The sequence below is a fragment of the Myxocyprinus asiaticus genome, chromosome 9 (genome assembly GCF_019703515.2).
Source record: "Myxocyprinus asiaticus isolate MX2 ecotype Aquarium Trade chromosome 9, UBuf_Myxa_2, whole genome shotgun sequence".
In the NCBI taxonomy this organism is placed as follows: Eukaryota; Metazoa; Chordata; class Actinopteri; order Cypriniformes; family Catostomidae; genus Myxocyprinus; species Myxocyprinus asiaticus.
The window spans coordinates 5,114,721-5,138,010 of NC_059352.1; the positions used below are offsets into that span (position 1 = coordinate 5,114,721).

The 23,290-nt window shown below is 38.1% G+C and overlaps 1 protein-coding gene across 2 annotated transcripts in view; it reads left to right on the forward strand.

The window, feature by feature from the left end:
* The window catches only part of LOC127446285 (voltage-dependent calcium channel subunit alpha-2/delta-2-like), a 347,446-nt gene that overhangs the window by 279,690 nt on the left and 44,466 nt on the right, over positions 1 to 23,290 (forward strand). For both annotated transcript variants that reach the window (XM_051707064.1, XM_051707065.1), the window contains exons 9-13: positions 6,188 to 6,238; positions 8,873 to 8,972; positions 14,170 to 14,331; positions 18,083 to 18,193; positions 18,723 to 18,801. In XM_051707064.1, the coding sequence (XP_051563024.1) occupies positions 6,188 to 6,238; positions 8,873 to 8,972; positions 14,170 to 14,331; positions 18,083 to 18,193; positions 18,723 to 18,801 (503 nt within the window). The remainder of the gene's footprint in view (positions 1 to 6,187; positions 6,239 to 8,872; positions 8,973 to 14,169; positions 14,332 to 18,082; positions 18,194 to 18,722; positions 18,802 to 23,290) is intronic.

The window sequence follows — 23,290 nt, forward strand, 5'->3', positions numbered from 1 at the left end:
TTTGACCAGGTCACCTGTTTCTCTTGTGAGATCTGGCAACAATGCAACTGGTATATCACCCATTCTTAGCACAGAGTACTGTCATTTTAAAAAGAACATTATTAACAGTTCTTTAATTTCGTTCTAACCGGTTACCAATTGGAAAGGAGGCTGTGGAACACCAGAACCAGAATGGAAAAAATACAGTTTCTTCTCAGAACGAACCAAAATGAAAAACATTTTGTTTTTAGTCCCTTGTTAAAAATGCCCCTGAATTTAAAACATTGGAAGTACAATATTTTAAACTCAGTTTGTATTCAGTGTGAGTTCAGTGATTTTATTCTTTTGAAAATTAGGCCTTTATTTCCACAGTTCAAAAGTCCATGCATTAAATCCTAAACAAACTTATTTCCTTCATTTAGTCCATTGATTTTTTTTTTTTTTTAGTCCTGTTCTGTATATATGAAACATGTACAACTTTTAGGCTCTGCAAATTTCATTATGTTTTTATTTGAGTTTTATCGTGGCTCCTAATGTGCTACTCAACCTCCAATTATCGTGCCTTTGTTTACTGAAACTGTATTCCTGAAAACGTGTGTTTGTTTGTGCAGAAAGACAGGGCTGCATTATTAGAAGTAAGAACATGAGCAAACACGGCACTAACTGAATCAAGCGTGCTGTGGACCGACTGCATAAAACCAAACAGAGGAGAAAAATGAATTTTAAATACAAGAGAACTGTAGTCTCTCCCTGACGTTGCTCACAAAGATGAAGCAACAAATTAATTCACCAGTATCTGGTGTCACATTGTTTTGACTTTTGGTGCTTTTGATGTAAAGAGAAATTAATGTACGTAAATTGTTGTTACATATGCCACATACACAGTGCAGCTACTGTAAATACACACTCCTTACATTGGTACTTACAGTATGTATACAGACATATATTGTATATACTCTCACTCACTTTCACACTCGTGTATATGGTGTAGTGACAATAATTTGATTTGATTCAAATACGCTTACAGTGGAAAGAAAAAGCATTTGAACCCTTTGGAATTACCTGCATTTATGTATAAATTTGTCACAAAATCTGGTTTGATCTTCATCTAAGTTACAATAATAAACAAACACAATCTGTTTGACTAATAACACACAAATTATTTTATTGTTCTTGTACATATTGAATACATCATTCAAACATTCACAGTATAGGTTGGAAAAAATATGTAAATCCCTAGGCTAATGACATCAACAAAAGCTAATTAGAATCAGGAGTTGGCAAACCTGGCATACAGTTAATGAAATTAGATTGGTGGTGTGGGTTAGAGATACTTTGACTTATAAAATGAACTTAAACATTTTGAGTTTGCTATTCACAAGAAGCATATGCTGACGTGGACCATGCCTTGCAAAAAAAAAATTGAGATCAAGAATTGTTGCTTTTCATAAAGCTGGAAAGGGTTACAAAGTTATCTAGAAGAGCTTAGATATTCGTCTGTCCACAGTTAGACAAATTGCCCATAAATAGAGACGATTTAGTACTGTGGATACTCTCCCTAGAAGTGGCCATCCAGCTAAGATGACCCAAAGGGCACACTGCAGAATGCTCAATGAGGTAAAAAGAACTCTAGAGTGACAGCTCAAGACTTGAAGGAATCATTGGAAGTGGTTAACATCTCTGTTCATGAGTCTACTATATGGAAAACATTAAACAGGCATGGTGTCTATGGCAGGACACTACGAAGTAAGCCGCTGTTTTCCAACAAAAACATTACTGCGTGCCTGAAGTTTGCCAAAGACCACCTTTACACTCCACAATACTACTGGGTAGGGCTGCAACTAACGATTATTTTGATAATCAATTAATCTAATGATTATTAGAATGATTATTCGACTATTCGGCGATTATTGCAATGATTAATCATTAGCTCTTAACCGATTATTCAGCTTGTGCCCAAATTAAAACTTGTATCAAACATGCTTACTAACAATAAAGAGGACAAAATCATCTTTTAAAAATACCTCTAAATGACATTCACTGAATTAAAGGGGGAAAAAATATATTTTTATTAAGTTTAATTCAGTAAAGTAATTCACTGTAAAAAACCCTATTGTTATCAAGTGTTTTTGTCTTGTTTTCCATTTAAAATTAAAAAAAAACCTTATAACAAGATACATTTAATTGAGAAGCAACATATAAGATATTTATACTTGCTTTAAGAGAATGACATATATTATGATTCAATAAGTCGTGAGCCATCACGTTATAATCTAGCTGCAGCAAGCACGCGAGCTCAAGGGACGAGCGTCACTGCGACAGAGTGTGCCTCAGCTGGGTGCAGTTTCAATCTCTCCCCCTTAGATCGGGACACTTCGTGCAACTCATAGGATAGGCGCTGACCGCACAGAGAAATGCCAGTTTTGGAGTTTGTAGTTATTTACATGACCTGCTTCCATATTATTTTAACTTTAATAAAGCTATAATGCATTAAATATAACTGCATTAAAGATGTAACGCCGGGGTGTTTCCATTAAAGACACTCGACACACAAGTTTTGCTTCAGTGAGCGGCAGCTCCAGCTCCACTTATTCCACAACAAGAGTGCTTCTGTATTTACTTATTTTGTATTTTTGCATTATAATTCCCTCATACTTTGCGATCTACATCACCTGAAGCTGTTTGGAAAGTTTAGAGTTCATCTAGACTGTGAGCTGTGTAATTCTTCCTCTCCTCAGTCAGGCGCGAACTGCAGTGCTGCTCTCGCGCGTCATCATTAGAGTTTAATATGATCTCATGTTAGGTTAAATGAGACCAAACGACAATTCGACAACAAATTTTTGCTGACAATTTTTTATTGTCGATAACATCAACTAATCGTTTCAGCCCTACTACTGGGGAAAAGTTTTGTGGACTGATGAAACTAGGGTTAAATTGTTTGGGAAGAAAAGGCATCACTATGTATGGCATAAAAAGGGCACCACATACCAACATGAAAACATCATCCCAACAGTGAAGTACGTTGGTGGGAGCATCATGATTTGGGGCTATTATGTTGCTCCAGGGCCTGGACCTCTTGCCATCATCGAGGGAAAAATGAATTCCCAAGTTTAACAAAATATCCTACAGGATAATGTCAGGGTGGCTGTGTGCCAGCTGAAGCTCAGTAGAAGCTGGGTAATGCAGCAAGACAATGACCCTGAACATCAAAGTAAATCCATTACAGAATGCTTCAAAAAAAGAAAATCCACCTCTTGGAGTGGCCCAGTCAGAGCCCAGACTTGGTGTGGAATGACCTCAAGAGAGTTGTTCACACCAGACATCCTAAGAATATGGCTGAGCTGAAGCAGTTCTGTAAGGAAGAATGGTCCAAAATTCCTTCTGAACGTTATGCAGGTCTAATCCGCAGGCTTGGTTGAGGTTATTGCTGCCAAAGGAGGATCAACCAGTTATAAGTCCAAGGGTTCACTTACTTTTTCCACAGCACTGTGAATTGGGATGTGTTCAATAAAGACATAAAAGATTATAATTGTTTTTGTGTTGTTAGCGTAAGCAAATTGTGTTAGTCTATACTTGTGACTTCAGATCACATTTTATGACCAATTAATGCAGAAAACCATCTAATTCCAAAGGGTTCACATACTTTTTCTTGCCACTGTATATTTCTTGGCTTGACCCTTCACTCTCATACACACCATAATGATCACTCAAATGCAAGAGTTTGGTGATTAAACTGATCATATTTATGCCAGTGTGCTTCATAACTGCGAAAAACTAGTTTTGCACCACTAAATGTTCATGCTGTTTTATTAGGTCTGACCTTCAATGTAGCACTTTTAATTATCCCAAAGTGATTTAATTTCATCTGCATTCACCCCTAAAGCATCCCCCCCCCCCCCCCTTGTATTAGCATGCTTAGTGTTAGCATTACACAGTCTTGAGCTGGGATTGCACTCCCAGCCAACATTATAGTCAACCTTCAACGTCTTGCAGTCTCAAGTGGTGTTAAGGCTGGATTTCCCTCCAAATTGTGGGTCAAAGTTGGCCGTACATGTTTGCAGCCACATACGACAAAGAAGCACTGAGATAGTGGTGTGTGTGTGTGCATATTGTCCCTTGCCAGGGCTTTTCCATTTTTCCCAGAGCTTAGCCATGCTTCAAAACCATTTCTCCACGAACTACGGCACCTGACATGCCACTTTTCACGTTGTCTCTTCAGTCTGATTAGCGCACTAGAAGAGACCCTTGACGATCGGTCTGTTCATGATAGCACAAAGCATTAACTACCTGTCTGTATTACAGCCAATCACCACACCATGCAAAAACCAATGCAATTTTTCCAGCAACAACACTTCCGATGGCTTTACGATGTCCATCAATCTCTTGGGCTGATTGTCAGGTGTAATGCTTTTTTAATTGCGTGGGGAAAAGTGAAAATGTCTGCACTACTGTTTCCTATATGTCAGGCTCTATCAGCCTTGGACAGATGCTGCGTTGGGGCTTTTATTTATTTATTTGTTGTTGGTGGCACAAAAGTGCCACACATTGTTCATTGTCTTTCTCCACTCAGATTGAGCACTGTGCTAAAAATGGCCTCTGCGCCGTTTGAGACAAAAGCCACAGCACGATCTGCTAGCTCTAGCACAAAGATGTCGAGAGACAGACAGACTGAATAATGTGTTTGTCAGTGGGCTGATGACTCAGCTGAAAAATAAATCCTGGTCCAGCCTGGCGTTTCACCTGACATTGTGCTGCTCGTACTTCATATGAAGGGTTAGCTTAGCAAAAACTCCTTGACGAGTCAAAAGAGTTTGTTCAGATCTGAATAGTAGACTTGAAAACTAGATTTGCTTTTCCTAAAGGAAATAAGAGTGTTTGTAAGCAAACAATTCCGGTTTCAATACCAGGTTAGCTGAATAGCCAGCATTTGTGGCAAAATGTTGATTACCACAAAAAAAAAAAAAGAGAAAAAAAAAAAAGAAAAGAAAAGAAAAATCAGCTCATCCTTCCTTTTCTTAAAGAAATTCTAAAATCGGGGCCTGGGTAGCTCAGCGAGTATTGATGCTGACTACCACCTCTGGAGTCGCGAGTTCGAATCCAGGGTGTGCTGAGTGACTCCAGCCAGGTCTCCTAAGCAACCAAATTGGCCCGGTTGCTAGGGAGATTAGAGTCACATGGGGTAACCTCCACGTGGTCGTGATTAGTTGTTCTCGCTCTCAACGGGGCGCGTGGTAAGTTGTGCGTGGATCGCGGAGAGTAGCATGAACCTCCACATGCTGAGTCTCCACGGTGTCATGCACAACAAGTCACGTGATAAGATGCGCGGATTTGATAAGATGTGTGATATGATATCTCAGAAACAGAGGCATCCGAGACTTGTCCTCCGCCACCGGGACTGAGGTGAGTAACCACGCCACCATGAGGACCCTGTAAATAGTGGGAATTGGGCATTCCAAAATTGGGGAGAAAAGGGGATAATTTTTTTTAAATCAAGGTTACAGTGAGGCACTTACAATGGAAGTGAATGGGGCCAATTTTTAGAGGGTTTAAAGACAGAAATGTGAAGCTTACAATTTTATAAAAGCACTTACATTAATTCTTCTGTTAAAACTCATGTATTATTTGAGCTGTAAAGTTGTTTATATGTAAATTTTACAGTCATTTTAGGGTTTTAGGGTTTGTTGACATTGGATCGTCATGGCAATGAAGTTGTAAAATTGGCTATAACGTTTCACAGAAACATATAGTAAGTGATTTTATCACACTAAAATCATGTTAACATGCATATTGTTTATGTTTTGAAGCTATACTTTTGAAATAGTGAGTATTTAAACGTTTACGGATTGGCCCCATTAACTTCCATAGTAAGTGCCTCACTGGAACCCAGATTTTTGCTTTTTTTGATGAAAAGGAGGGGCAAGTCACAATTAATTTTTGTGGTAATCACACAAAAGTTTTAGGTAAGTTTAGGTTTTAGCCTTTGGTTCTGTGTAAATTAAATCTAGTTACTTATCTGGTAAGGATCCATGAATGACTTTTTCCGTTAATGAAAATTCTGTTTTTGCTTCTATTTTAACTATAAAGGGCAGTAACAGCTAAATGTTATTGACTGTTTTGTACTACACTTAATAAAGACTTATATTTTAACATGTCAAGTTAATAATATCAGCATTGACTTGTGTGTTTTTTTGTTTGCTCTTTTTCATAGGTATATTCAGGGTGCTTCGTCTCCAAAGGACATGGTCATCATTGTGGATGTGTAAGTAACCTTTTTAACATACAGCACACTAAACAAAACTGTATATACACTCTCTTGATATCTCTCTGTTTGTCTCGTGTGCACCACTTTAACACACTCTGTCATCACTGTTGTTAAAAACTGTCCGTTATCACGCACATAAACGAGTATGTTTCTTTACTGCCACCTGCTGGCAAATATGGCATTGTAGATACTATATTGTCTTAATGTTGTATCTTGTAAGGCTCATACCTAAATATTTTTCCTCACAATGCTATTGCATTCCTGAAAAATGACTTTGTGGTTATATAAAATTAAAAATGACATTCCAGTGGAATTGGCTTCAGGTGTAGAATTTAAAATGTCCTGCAACTCAGTCAAAGCCGATTTTATCTGACCTCTAAAGTTTATTACTGTATGTACAATTTTGCATTATACATAACCTCTTGATTCTCATTAAAACTGATGATTAGCACTTTTTATAGTTTATTTATAGATGATGTTCCATAATTTTAGGTGGGATTAAATCCACTATTGATAAGGCAAGCATCACTATTACTATTGATTTGAACAATATCCTAGCCCTGAAAGCACACGTACATCAACCACACATCTATTCGATGTGGACATCTGGAAGACGTATTTTTTATATACAAATCCATCATATGTCTTTGAGATGTTTAGGATTATGAATGTATGTTAATTATCTTTTTTGAAGCTGTTTTAAGCTGTTTATCAGATTTATTAGAATGTGATGCTTTCTTGATGAAACACAAAGAGACATCTTGGAGATTTACGTGTGCTATCTGGGAAGTATTAAAATTTGGTCCATGGCTCATCCTGCACCATTTGCGCAACAAACATGAATGATACCTCAAATCTTGCGGAATATTGAGGTGAACTATTTACCCTTTAAGCTTGCTGGCTCACGATAATTATTTTTATTTATTTATTTTTTAATATATTAATAAATACAGTGACCTTTGACCAACACAAAATATGCTCAGTGAGTAAAGACGTTGACTACCACCCCTGGAGTCCGGGGCGTGCTGAGTGACTCCAGCCAGGTCTCCTAAGCAACCAAACTGGTCCGGTTGCTAGGGAGGGTAGAGTCACATGGGGTAACATCCTCGTGGTCACTACAATGTGGTTTGCTCTCAGTGGGGCACGTGGTGAGTTGTGCGTGGATGCCGCAGAGAATAGCATGAAGCCGCCACACGTGCTAGGTCTCCACGGTAACACACTCAATAAACCACGTGATAAGATGCGCGGATTGACGGTCTCAAACGCAGAGGCAACTGAGATTCGTCCTCCACCACCCGGATTGAGGCACTATGCCACCATGAGGACTTAGAGTACATTGGGAATTGGGCATGCCAAATTGGGGAGAAAAGGGGAAAGAAAAAATAAATTAATAAATAAATAAAACATTATTATTACAAATAGTTTTTTTTTTTTTTTTTTTATAATGGAACTAAATGCATTTTGAAGAAACAATAAGTATATATAGAGTCAAATTTCAGCACTTTCAAAATCTGCGATTAATTGCGATTAACTATGAAAAATCAGGCGATTAGTCACAATTAAATATTCTAATTGACTGACAGCACTACAAAAAAATATTTAACATGGTACTAAATTGCCATCGTAAACCAAACACTCTAGTATTATGGTGGTGAGTTTTTGTTACATGCAAAAATCTAGTTTTATTGTTTTTCTATCATAAATTATCATTACCACCTCATGCAATGTTTTATTTATCAAGCCTTTGTGAACTTGAGTGTTGAAATGATCTATGCACGTCATTTAGAGTCATTTTTAACACTGCGTCGTAGTTTAACAAATAGGTGACAGCCATTATGCGCATAATCGTCAAGAAAACCATTAATATTCTTAAGTAAACCACTCAACAAAAACTGCTTAATGGAGGTTAATTGTTGTTAGCTGGCAATGTGCCATAACCTTAAATAGATACTGATATCTATTAGAAAAAAAAGCAATTGCAGCTGTCGATTGCCAAAGCAATCTCATGCCAATCAAAAGCACCTTCACAGTGAACATTTGTGACAATCTTCAGACTAATCTCATTGTAACTACTGGAAACATGAGACAATACTGCTGTCGCGAGCCTTTTCTCTCCAGAAATGCTGTTCCAATGTGCTCAGCTTTATTAAAGCTTCTAACTCTGGAAGCCAAATTACACATGAACTCATGCGCTCTGTGATTGCTTTTTCAATAGCTGCTGTAAGCTATTAATAAGTCCAATTTGCATCTTAGAATTTAAATGTACTCTGTTTCTGAAGATTGGCTGTCTCCGTACTGTCTGTAAAGATGTTGGCTTTTAACGTGCCGTTTAGAATTTACTTTTGATGGATGTGGCTGGTACTTAGCAACAGGTTCTGCTTGGCAACAGCAGTTTTGGGTGCATGTTTCTACAGTATGTATGGCCACTTTGAGAGCAATGTTACTGTAATGTGAAAACAGCAATGATATATTATTCAAATAGTAGAGTATTTATACATCATGGTAGCATTTGTTGTACTGCCTTTCATTTATGCTGGTTTTAATAATATTACTGTGTTTGTATTTGAGGTGAAATATGTCCTGGATGTTTCTTCTTGAGATTCACCGGGATATATGTATTTGTATTTATAGGAGCGGCAGTGTAAGCGGACTGACCCTGAATCTCATGAAAACCTCTGTCTATGAAATGCTAGACACGCTTTCTGATGATGACTACGTAAATGTGGCCCGGGTAGGTGCACACACACACACACACACACACACGCACACACACACACACTGTCCAAACATACCAGAAATGTGTGCAAAAAATGTGCGTTTAACTTCAGTAATGTCATATTTCAGAATATTCAGCCACTTAAATGAACCGGCTAATAAGAGTGATTCATTAGAGATGTACTACTATATGTTTCACGGTGTAGATTCAAAAGAATTGGCTCATAAGAGCCATTCATTCAGGATTTGGACCACACTTCATGTTTCATGCTGTATATAAAATTGAAACAGCTCATAAGGGTAATTAGTTCGGGAATCGGACTATGCTGGTCGTGCTCTATGTTTTGCACTGTAGATTCAAAAGAACCGGTCATAAGAGTCATTTGTTCTGGGAATCGAAATACACTGGTCATGCTCTATGTTTTGCGTTGTAGATTCAAAAGAACCGCTCAGTCTGTCGGTCAGGAATCGGACTACATTGGTCGCGCTCTATGTTTTGAGCTCTAGAGTGAAATGAACCATAAGAGTCTTTTGTTTGAAAATCAGACTACACTGGTCACACTGTATGTTTCGGGCTGTAGATTCAAAAGAACCGATAATAAGAGTCACTTGTTCAGAAATCGAACTACATTGGTCACGCTCTGTGTTTTGCACCTTAGATTCAAAAGAAGCGGCTCATAAGAGTCTTTCATTTGGACTATTCTGGTCATGCTATATGTTTTGTGCCACTGAATGGTAGCGCAGGAAGCACTATCAGCGTATTTTAGCATGGCATCTGATCCACATCGTGAATGTTCAAGAACCATTAACGGAACCCGAAAGTTACGAAAATCTTTCACTTTCGGTTCTAAATAAGAACCGGTTCTAGGTTCTTAATCCCTAGGTGGGACCTGATTTTATTAACTGGGTGTGACAAGGAGGAGGGCGGGGCCGGGCCATGACTACGCACGCCCAGCCCCCAATCGGGCTAGTCAGCTGAGGAGAGGGATAAGTGCAACGAGAAGCTTGTAGCTCTCTTGTTTTTCCCTGCACAAGTGGCCTTGGTTATGTCATCAGACTAGTGTTGTCAGTTGATTAAAACTTTTATTCGCAATTAATCGCAGATTTGAATGTGGTGAAATTTGACTCTAAATACTGTATACCCCTTTTCCTGTTGAAATGCATTTATTTCTTTCTTAGGAAAGATAAAAAGCAAATTTGTAACAATATAATGCTTTATTAAAATTTTTCAAACAAAGCATTTCACAGTATAAAGATAGAAATGCACTAAACTAGCACCAATTCAAGTAACATTAAACGATTCCCGAAGTCTAAGTGGGAGTTTGACTAATTGAAAGAACTAGTCCCCACATAGGTTGCATATTCATTGCAATATGCATTAAATCTCTGAAACTCTCATCCTCCACAATGTTATTCTGCTGGTAGACTGTGGCTATCCGCTTTGTTACAGCAATCGTGAAGCTGCATTCATGAATCGTGTCAGGAGCACTTTGAACTACAAATGAAAAGCGCTTCCAGACAAAAATGTCTCAATCTGCGTTTTGGTGGTAGTTAAGACTTTGTGTGCTTCTGTGGTAATTAAAATGCACCTACGGCTGAAAAATACTTGATTTCTGTCACAAGTCCCATTTGGGCTTGTTTTGTACAACAAATAGCGTCAAGAGCTCCATCATTTGATCACTGACAAGGCTGTTGTGTGCGTTTGTGGTGTGTGCGTTAGTGTAATGAGTCCGGGTGGACACATCACAAAGCTTCCGCCCTTCTAACCAGTGTTTATGCTGGTTTATGCTGTATTAACGGTAAATGTGTTAACCTCGAATAAGAAAAATTAATGCATTAAACCTTTTAATTAATGCGCTACATCAGACAAGAAAAGTTGGAGAAGGTTACCACACTGGGATGAAAGATTATGACAAAAACGTATGTTGTTTCTTTATAATCGCATACTGTACACTGATTAATCATGCAAATAAGGAAAGTCACATAGATTCAGAAAATAAATGGGGTCAATTTTGATTTCATGTTGACTTTTGTTTTCTCCCCTTTTCTCCCCAATTTGGAATGCCCAATTCCCAATGCGCTCTAAGTCCTCGTGGTGGCGTAGTGACTCGCCTCAATCCGGGTGGCGGAGGACAAATCTCAGTTGCCTCCGTGTCTGAGACCGTCAATCCGCTCATCTTATCACGTGGCTTGTTGGGCGTGTTACCACGGAGACATAGCACGTGTGGAGGCTTCACGTTGTTCTCCGCAGCATCCATGCACAACTCACCACACACCCCGCCGAGAGCGAGAACCACATTATAGTGACCACGAGGAGGTTACCCCATGTGACTCTACCCTTCCCAGCAACCGGGCCAATTTGGTTGCTTAGGAGACCTGGCTGGAGTCACTCAGCAGGCCCTGGATTTCGAACTCGCGACTCCAGGGGTGGTGTTCAGCATCTTTACTCGCTGAGCTACCCATGGCCCCTCATGTTGACTTTTAAGTGTTTGTCACTGAGAAAGGATTTTAAAAAGCAAACACCGAAAATATTTCAGCAATATTTGGTTTAAAGGTCTTGATGTCTGAACTTGCCCTCCGTCCAGTCAAAAATAAGACAAGACAGAGAGCATATGTGGTGGGTTTAGTTTTTGACAGGAGTTGATGTGAGTGTAGTTAGTAAGAGGCTGTCTAATATTACTTGATTAGTAAGCATTTGGAGTGTCAGACCTGCTATTTTTCCCAAACCTCAATTTTTAGGTAAAGCCATTAAGCAATCCAATTACATTCAGTCCATACATTTTAATCGGTACAAAAATGAAAATGCGGAAAGCAAACAAAACAGAGCTTGAATTTAACGTGCAGAGAGTTTATCATTTATTGTGAGCACACAATAGCAGCACCGAGATGCAACCCACACATATACACAGCTGCACATACACATAAAGAAATATTAATGTTTTGGAGGCCCACGCCAGTAATCCGGGCTGATCTGCGGCTCTTAGAGTGTGTTTCCTAATCCCAGCTCTGAGAGCACAAAATGAGCATCATAATCTAAGCTGCAACACGCCTTATTCTACAGCCCAGTGAAGAAAAGCAGTCTTAGACCACATTAGGATGTGTGTTTACCTTCAAATGCTTATAGTCAGTATGAAATCATAATTGACCTTATTTACTTCCCTGAACATCCAGGTAATAATAATCTAAATGCTGGTGTTATTTTGGACGATCCAAAAGTGCACATTATTCCAAAGAGAAAAAATGCTTGCCTTCATAACATTTCATCAAAATGTAATAATTGTTCCGCCCCTGAAACGACTTTCCTCTTTAGCTGACATCACCTAGGCCAGAAATAATTTTCTCCAAAGGCCAAATAGCTATTTATTCATTGTTTTTTATCTGCACCTGCAGTATAGAACAAGGCTGCTGGATTTACTACTGATATTAACAGCTGTGCATTCACACACACACACAGTGCTGTGTAGTAATGGATTACATGTAATCTGGATTATGTAATCAGATTACAAATATCAAGTACTTGTAATTGGATTAAATTACATTTTAAAATACTCCTAATCAGACTACGGTTACTTTTTTTAAGGATTACATGATTACAATGGCAGTCAATTTTTCATAATTTATTGATCACCGTAATTTTTCTCTTTTTTAAATCTTTTAAAATTTCACTCTTAATCAGCCTACCTATGATATACGTTCAGTAACTCTTCGAGTGCTTTCGGAAGAGAGGGAGAGGAGGAGGGTTGTGAAATTGCACAGAGACCTGATACTAGTCATTCTATGTTTTTGGAAGGGTTTTGTCCATCAAAATGCCCAAATACACATAATTTCTTATTCACAAAGTAATCCAATCGCATTAGCGCCGTAAAAGTAGTTTTAGTTTTGTGAATTGCTTTTGTACTCTGCTTCAAAAATGGAAATGAATGCACTGTTGCTTAGAAATAACTTTTTTGTGACATTGATTGTCTGGTCTGATCTCTTACTACACATGGATGGCAATTGTAAAATGACAAAATTGCATGGCAAAATTCCACGTTTGTGTAACGCGTCCCAGAAACCTGTCAATATTTCTAAAAACTCCCATAAGAAATGCCTGATAAACTCAAATAAAAGAGTTGGGTTATAAGTAATCCAAAAGTAATCGGATTAGATTACCCCACAAAAGTAATCTGCAATATTACTTTACTAATTGCAATTTTTTTGTCCTGTAATTTGTAATCAGTACCTAATTACAATTCAGAAGTAACCTACCCAGCACTGCACACACAGACACTTTATGCTGAATTTTGCATATTCATTAAGTAAAGCTCTACTGATATAATAGGTATTAGTAAAGTATTTTGCACATACAAAATCACTACTGGTCATTTAGAATTTATACTAGTATTTACAGGTGTTTGCTAAGGCAAGCATCACTATTAGTGTTGCTCATACTCGGGGTTAGTGTTATGAAAAAACCCGTAACTCTAAGTCTGCACTGATTGTGGTATGGACATGAATGATACCTCAAATCGTGTGCTTTTTTGAGGTGAGGTGTTACTTTTTTACAATTTTCATCTCTTAGATGATAAAACAGCAGAAATAATGCCTCAAACTAACATGAACGAGGGACTTTTGGTGCATTCACGTCATGTCGGAATTATTGTTTTACTAGATTCTGACTTGTAAAGAGCATTCACTTCATTGTAAAACTCGTAATTACAAGTTGTTAACTCAGAATTCTATGAAAGCTCAAACTTGACAGTTGTGAAGTCATGTAAAACGAACCAATATGGCAGCGGCCCCAACAGTTAAAGTTAATGAACACATATTTCTGTTTGATATACCATTTTATTAATCAATTTTTACCTGCCGCTCTTTCTTTGTTCCTATATTAGCAACATGCTACAAACATTCAAAATGCCTTAGCAACCACATAGTAACATGCTTCAAACCACCTAGAATACATTAGCAATCACATAGCAACATGCTATAACCCTTATGCTATAAACATTCTTTAAATACCCAAGTTAAAATTTCCCACTTCAGACCTCCCACTTCCGAAGGGTGGGAAAATTCAGAGTTCAATCAGGTGTAAGTGACTCCATTAGTGTGTTAATAGCTGATGCAATGAGATCTAATGGATATAAAATTTTTAAAAGCATCTCAATCTAACCTTTTAATGGACTTTGTAACCTGTCCCTTGCTCTGTTTCTCTCTTTCTATCTCTCTCTCAGTTTAATGAGAAAGCATACGCTGTGGTACCATGTTTTACGACACTGGTTCAAGCAAACATAAAGAATAAGAAGATCTTCAAAGAGGCAGTGAAGAACATGCTGGCCAAAGGGACAACAGACTACAAGACAGGCTTTCAGTTTGCCTTTGACCAGCTGTTGAATGTAAGACACACACACACACACACAGTCACACGTGTGTTTACCTAGCTATCTAAATGAAGACATGCGCTATACTTCTATTTTTGTATATAGTATAGCTATATAAACATACACCACCTCCAACAATCAGTTCTAGGATTTGTTAAATAATACAACTTTTGCTTCTCATTATATTTTAGTTTGTTTACTTTTTATGTTTGATTAAATCGTATTACAAATAATAGAACTTTTGCATTTAATTACATTCTATTTAAATACTATTTCTATTTAAATTAGAGGTAGACCGATATATCGGTTTTACTGATTAATCAGTGCCAATAGTTGCCTTTAGGATCTTTCGGTGATCTGCAAAAATCTATGCCGATAGTTGCCGTTTTTGTTTTGTTTTTGTTTTTAAGTCACATGGGGATTTGCTGTATTTAATCGTTCATCATTGACAATATTCATCCATATTTTTATCCTCACTTCAGTGCATAATTTGTTATTTTGATTCGATAATAATTGTTCTGAATTGAAGCAAGGGCATGCACAGAAACATTTGACTATTAAAATGTGCTCTGCAGCACATACATCATGTCACTTACTTTATATCTTGTGAATAAGATTAAACCTAATTCCTCATTAAACGTCATCTAGTAAAAATAAATAAATAGTTACAATTCCTTTGTTATGCACCAAATCTTAATTTTGTCTGGTTACTATTGGGATTTTGGTTGAACAATAAACTGCATCTGGGATTGAATTAATTTTGGACTCTTGTAGCCTCTGTGTCTGTGCCCTTTATAGTAAGGAAAGACTAAGAACATTTTTAACATTCTAGAAATAAATTTTATATATTAGCTAATTAAAGGGTTATCGGCCATTTCCACCACCTTAGTTATCGGTATCAGCAAAATCCACTATCGGCCGACCTATAATTTAAATACAAAAAAAGAGATTCATTTGAAATGAAATGTTATGTCTTTGTCTCATTATTAACTCATGTTTTACTACAGTTCCTTAGAAGAAATTAAAATGAGACAATTGTTGACATACAGTAACAGTATAGAGTTATCAAATGAATGTGGATAGCATAGCTTATATAATGGGGTCTTGGAAGAATTTGTTGAGCAAAGTTCATATTGAAAGACTTGGAGATGTTGGTATCTTGGAAAATCTGAGCACACTATTGAGATCTCTTTTGAAACTCTTGACGAGATAAATGTGAGATTACTGAAGTCTTTTATTTTCTTCAGAAGACAAAGTCTTGAGTCATTTAATCTCACTTTTGTTTAAGAGAAACAGATGAGATGTTAAAGAGATCTCATTTGTGATTTGTCTTTCCTAGAGGAGACAAGTGATGTCCTGGGCTTCTATGTTTTCTGTTTTTCAAGTCAATCAGTCAGTTTGTGGATAATGGTTTGTCAGACGGCATGATAAATTTGACTATGGAATAGCGTGCGTGCTGAAGGTGTGCATAACGACATGAGAAAAAAAACACATGATTTGTTTGTCACTTCTATAAGGGTGTGTTTTAGGCGAATGCTGCTCTAACAGACCCTGATGTTGTGATTGATGACAGAGACCCCGATGAGATGGCCCGCATACATGCAGACAAATTTGTATTCTCTTCCGACCAAAGAGAATATTATCAGTATCTCTCGTTCTGACTTTCTCTTTTCGCCAAATTCTACTGTCAATTTAATCACCACTACGACCACAACCAACAAGGCATTTTAATTTCTGATAGCCGATTTCTGATAGGCCGAGAGGAGAGTGCTGTAAATTTGTAATTGCAGCAGTATTATTTATCTTTATTAGAATCTTGTCACAGTGATATGGCGTAGCCCGAATGTCAATGACAGCTGTGATTGGATGCGAGAGAGAGAAGGGACTTTTGGGTAACTCATCAGAGATAGGACAATCTGTGGCAGATGCGTGCAAAAGCAGACATATGATTAGAGGAACAGACATGCCTGCACACATACACACAAACTCACACACATACTCATGGTTAAGTATCTCTTATGGTTTTTATAGTTAATATGTTGATAATAATAATTCAGCAAAGGAGTACAAATTCATAGGTATGGGGCACTATTTTAAAAGCGTTAGCGCTAAGCGCTAAGCACAGCGCTATGCCATTAGTCATAAGGGCAAAGTCAATGAGCATGGCCATGAAGTTTTGGTATGTTCGTGCAAACATACGCTAAGTCAAGGCGCAAGTGGGTTTGGCAAAATCCCGTGCAAGGCGCTGATGGGCTGGGTTCTTCTCCGGTTATTGCAGCGTCTGCATCCTATTATATAGTCTATTCCCTGTCAAGCACCAGCGATATATACAAAGATATAAGAAGACATCATTTATAAGAAGTTGGCAGTGTAAATGGATTGTATGCAATGAATTAGAAGAATAGAAATATGAACTTACATTATTTTGTGCATTAACTGAACTGCGTCCTTGTTGAATGTGACACGCTCCTTTTATACGCATGGAAAACGTGGTTCAGGATATGGATGTAGGCTCCATTAAATTTAGAGAATGTAAGTATTATTAATCATTTTCATTACTGACATACAAATCATGGCTAGTATTTATAGTGATTTTATCGGCACGCACTTCACTTCTACCGGTCGATTTGATTTGAAAAATTTTATTAATTTATTGAAACACGAAAAAAATTAAACCAAAAATATTTCTACATTTACATTTCAAACGGAAAAAAAAATATAATCAAAATAACGAATTGGTTAAAACAATTAATTCCAAATCCAAACATTTTGCACTCTTCACCAGCTCCTTTTACAGTGACTTTTACTCACTCTACTACAACTGGTGGAAAAATACCAATACAAATTAGATCATAAATACAATTGTGAATATAACATAATAATAATAATAATAACTGAAAAATAAACCATGACCTTTAGATAGTTTATCACAAATCTCATAAATGGTTGTTTCATAAAACAGCTACAACAGTGATCATAATTTGATGTTACACTTTATTTTCAGAGTTTAGACATTAACTTTATTACCACCTGCTGGTGGAATCTCCAAATTGCAAATACAGGAAATAAATTTGGACTTCTCGCTGAAAACAGACATGGTAATAAAACGCCTTGTAATTACCTATTTCTCAGGAAAATAGCAAATTGCGTTTTGCGGCACTTCATTTACATACAATACACCCACAGTTTGCGCACATACACCCACAGATAGCGCAAACACACCCACCCACGCACACTTGCACTTTGTGCTGGCACGAAAATTGTGCTTAGAATTAGCCCTCTCACAAAAATTTAATAAGATGTAGCACACTGCCATTTCACCTAGCGCTTACAAAAACAGAGCCCATGATTTAAATATGAAGGTATTGCATGTGCAGAAATACTGTATTCTGAGCACGGCAAATTTGTCAACCAATAACGATTTCGGTTGTAGATATATTTAACCTATATCTAACCTAACCCTTACCCTAACCCTAACCCTTTATATTTAACTATGAGTGGGCAGCTTTACATTATTTAGTGAGAATGACAAGGAAACATGATGAAATGTGAAGATACAGAGCAGAACGTGACCCAAACAAGTCAAGACAAAGAAGAACCTGTTTCTTGCTAAGCATAACGTGAAATAGATTTTAGCTCTATACAGTTGCCGAGCTGCATCACAAATGAGACTAAACATTTGTGTATGCATTTGTGTACTTCTGTAGAATATGTTTCTGAACGCTTACTCTCTCTCTCTTTTTGTCTCTATCTCTGTCGCTCACAGGAGACCAGCGCTCCGAGGGCGAACTGTAATAAGATGATAATGATGTTCACGGACGGCGGTGAAGATCGTGCTCAAGACATCTTTGAGAAGTACAACTGGCCAAACAAAACAGTAAGTCCAGGCAAATTAAACAACAACACATCTTTCTGTCCATTCCTGTGTTTCCCATGGTTACGCCGTGTCCAAACTTTCCAGCGATAAGTAGTTTTTCTGTCCCCACTGAAAACGATAAAACATTGCAAAGTGACAAAACCCACAGCCAATCAGAACATATTTGATGTTAAATATACAGCTGTCTGGGTGGGATTTGTACTAATGAGATTTCACTATTGGTGGAGCAACCCAATGCGATGACAAAGAAACTGTGACTGAATACTTTTTTATCATTTAAACCCTTACAGATTTATTTTTGCGAAATGTTTTCCTTGAAAAGTATGCTTGTGCCTTCTTCAAAATAAATGCCTCTTGTTTTGATATTTTGTGGCAATGACAAAATGTCAATGACATTCAAAATTCAATAACATCCATACATGTTAAAGTGTGACTTAAGCGTCCAAATTATTTTTGGAGCCACTGTAGATTGTAATACACTTTAGTTACATTGATTGTGTGCTCTAAAAGGACTGTTTTACATCCACAGGTAAGAGTTTTCACATTCTCAGTTGGTCAGCACAACTATGATGTCACTCCACTGCAGTGGATCGCCTGTGCCAACAAAGGTAGGAGAGTGTTTTAATATCGTTTTTTTGAAGAGAGCTGAACCTTGTCAAATTTTCAGCCTTTCACCTGCATTTGTGTTGTTTATTGCAAAATGATAAAAGACACCGATAATCAGTAAGTATTTCTGATGGGCTCTTTTGACTTGAGCCAGTAAGCAACTATCAAGAAACCACCCAGAGCACACTAGTAGCCACCTAGCAATGCCCAAGCAACCATCCAGAACACTCTAGCTACCATCTAGCAGCAGAACAACCTAGCTACCACCTAGCACTTCCAAGTAACGTACTTCATAAGTCTGTAACTGTTGGCTGTTAAAAGTTGCAAATTCTATATTTTAGCATTAATGTAGAGTTTATCTGATATGCAGTCACAGGTGTGCATAATTTTATGACTGTTATAACAATTCGTCCAATCAGATTTTAGAGACAGATCTGTGTCATAATAACATTTAGAGGTTACTTGTAATCCCGGTAAACACCACTCAAGTAATGTTGACCCCTTTGAACTAACAAGCTAATTCCTGGCATATAGGGCATTTGCATATATACCCCCCCCCCCCACCCCACCTTCAGCTCTTAACAATCTCCCCTCTCCAGCTCTCTGATTAGTTAATAGCGAGTGGTGCCAGAATACTTCAAAAGACCCCCCAACCACCCCTCCCCACTTTCTAATTAATTAGCCAAAAAGCAACTGGCTTTCCAGTGATAACTGCATTCGCAACTTCTCTGTGTCTCCAGCCAAAACGGCTTCCACTTTAGGATTAGTCCTCTGTGCGGCCATGTTCTCGGCTGTAATGACTGACAGAGAGGGGATGTCGCCTGGCAATGCGAGCAAGATGCCTTTCGTTGCTTTCCTCTGCGGACTTGATCACCAGTGTAGCTTTTCATTTCACTTGCAATATCACAAAGCAACAGAGTAACACCCCTGACACCTCCAACAAAGACGACATCGTTTGCGTCTTTTTCCTTTAGTGTAGAATACAGTACCCATTTAAAACATTCGGTAAACAAACGCTTCCTCAGTTAAAATAAACACAAACAAACCCAAGCATGCAAACAAACATTTCCACCTTCGAAAATATGCTAAGTGGTCTTTGACAGGATTGTCTGCGTCTTTTTGTTTAGTTTGAGACAAATGGATTCACCGTTTTGTAATCATGACCAAGTCAAGGGATCAGACTCGTGGCAACAATGAGCAACATGTTTGCTTGACACAGCTTAGCATGTGTTGTCACACTACTGGCTTTCTCTCAGCAAAGCTTGTTCACACACCACTGACACAAACAAAGCCTCATATGGGCTGAATCAGAACCAGTTCTGACTCGCCTTGATTCTCGACGACTCACTTTGATTTGATTAGATTATTTCTAGCATGCTGATTGGTTTGACCCTCAAACAACTTCTGAAACCTTTTTTTTTTTCAGTTTTCACTTTATTTTCTTGACTTTGATACACTTCTAAAGACGTTAAAGTTTTAATGGTTTCTGATTCATTAACTGCCCTAGAATTGACTTCCTTATCTGAACCTTTGAATTTAGAGTCATTTTAAGGGGCCGCCGCAAGTTAAGCTGGTCTGGTCAAGCTAAGACACTTAAACTTTATTAATTATAACTTTAAAGATTATTTACATAATGCCAAGAAAATTTACAGGATAGAACCTAACAGGATGGAAATAAAGACCTAAATTTAGCCATTGCACAGAGTTAGAGTACATGAGGGAGTCAACATGAAGTAAATTTTCAAATTTAACCATCTTTTGTTTATATATATATATATAATTTCTGTAACTTTATCTAAAATAATGTAATGTTTTAGAGTTAGACAAACCTACTAATATCACAAAGCAACACAGAATTCATTGAATCCATTGCTAATACTTTCTAATGCTTATGCTGTTGTTTTCCCTCCAGACAATTTCCCTCCACTTCTTGGAGCATGATGTCATTAAGGAACTTGCATTTGTTAGTTAAAGGCATATTACAAAAGACTAGGATCAAAAGTGATATTCAGTGCATAGGCGAGTATTTCTAATTGAATTGCCAGTTTTTTTCATTCAAGAAGTCAGTGCATGGCAAAATCACAAACCAAAGTGCTTTAAAATAATATGAGCTGCACATTTCTGCATTTAAACCCTCCAATATATAGTCTTCCACTGAAAATGCCATTGTAATTGCCTTTTTTACACCAAGGAACAAGTTGTAAATATTATTCTGGTACTGTAATTGACATTATGCCACAAATGCTGTTGGTTGAGCTTAACTTCTATTGAATGCAGAACATTCGTTTAAAAAAAGATACTGGTAAACAAGAAAACTGAAATGCTGGTCCGTTTATTTTTAGCTGTGCTTACACTGATGAGCCAAAACATTATGACCACCTGCCTAATATGCTGTTGATCCTCTTCGTGCCGCCAAACCAGCGCTGACTTGCTGAAGCATGGACTCTACAAGACCCCTGAAGGTGTACTTTGGTATCTGGCACCAAGACATTAGTAGCAGATCCTTCAAGTCCTGTAAGTTGCGGGGTGGACCAGCAAGCCATGGATCGGCTTGTTGGTCCAGCACATCCCACAGATGTTCAATCGGATTAAGATCTAGGGAATTTGAAGGCCAGGGCAACACCTTGAACTCTACATCATGTTCCTCAAACCATTCACGAATAATGTGTGCAGTGTGGCAGGGCACATTAACCTGCTGAAAGAGGCCACTGCCATCAGGGAATTCCATTGCCATGAAGGGGTGTACCTGGTCTGCAACAATGTTTAGGTAGGTGGCACATGTCAAATTGACGTTCACATGAATGGTCGGATCCAGGGTTTCCCAGCAGAACATTGCCCAGAGCATCACACTCCCTCCACCGGCTTGTCATCTTCCCACAGTGCATACTGGTGCCATCACTTCCCCAGGTAAATGGTGCACACGAACATGGCCGTCCACGTGATGTAAAAGAAAACGGGACTCATCGGACCAGGCGACCTTCTTCCACTGCTCCAAGGTCCATTTCCGATGCTCGCATGCCCATTATAGGCACTTTCGATGGTGGACAGGGGTCATCATGGGCACTCTGACCAATCTGCGCCACGCAACCCCATACGCAGCAGGGTGTGATGCACTGTGTGTTGTGACACATTCCTCCCGTAACCATCATTAAACTTTTCTGTGACTTGTGCCACAGTAGACCTTCTGTCAATTCAGACCAGACGGGATAGCCTTTGTTGCCCTCACGCATCGATGAGCCCTGGGCGCCCAAATCCCTGTTGCCGGATTGTGGTTTGTCCCTCCTCGGACCACTGTCGGTAGGTACTCACCACTGCTGACTGGGAGCACCCCACAAGCTTTGCTGTTTCAGAGATGCTCTGACCCAGTCATCTGGCCAAAAAATTTGGCCCTTGTCAAAGTCACTCAGGTCTTTACTCCTGCCCATTTCTCCTGCATTCAACACGTTGACTACGAGAACTGATTGTTCGCTTACCATCTAATCTACGCAGACTTTGACATGTGGCCTTGTTAGGAGATGATCAATGTTATCCGCTTCACCTGTGAGTGGTCATAATGTTTTGACTCATCAGTGTATATAACTACAGTGATTTGAGCTCTACACACTACCTGCACATTAATAACCATTTCAGCTCTCATGAGCCGCAAAATTTTGCCACTGAAGTTAGCAAGACTGAAATTGTTCAACGACCTTTACAGCACTGATGGCATGCTAAGTAAAGGCCAAACCGTTATCATGTTGAGGTGAATAATTTCAGGCAAATGACTGTTTCTGTTTTCAATACCACAGATAATTACACTGCATTAGTGAAAAATGGTAGTTGCTTAGAAAATATGCAAATGAAACTATTAAAACTATGAATTCATCACAAGTCTGTCGGTCTCTTTTTTTCGAACAATAGTGCTAAAAGTAAAGACGGCCACTTATGATTTAATTGATTTTGAGATATTATTATTTGCTACATAATTTCATACTGCTTAAATGCTTGTTTATTTATCTCTCTTGATTTGGCTGCAATTTCTGGACTTTTTAATGTGTAAGAAAAAGCTAAACATCACCTCACTTATTTGGTCTAGGTATCTGGTGGTATTTAATTATTGACATCTGAGAGTGTTTTACACCACTCAATGGATGATTGGTTGAGGGTAATTTAGGCATGTGTACAAGTGCAAAAAATGCAGAATGGCCTGTATTTGTTTTTCTTAGTCAAAAGACACATTTAACTTTGAGCCTAGAACTATACTGGCTACGGTACTTTTAGACGTCGGTTGAGTTTTTATGAATGAATATATCCAATTTGTAATAGCTGATCTGTCAAATCTGAAATGATCTCATCATTTGACAACAGACTACTGACCACAGATTCATAAGAATGGTTAATGGAGCCTGTAAGGAATTGGAATCATTAATAGGAATCGGAAGAAAAAAAATATGTTTTTTTTTAAGAAATTGTGATTTGTGCTTGGCTGTGCAAAACTCCCTGCCACAGTGC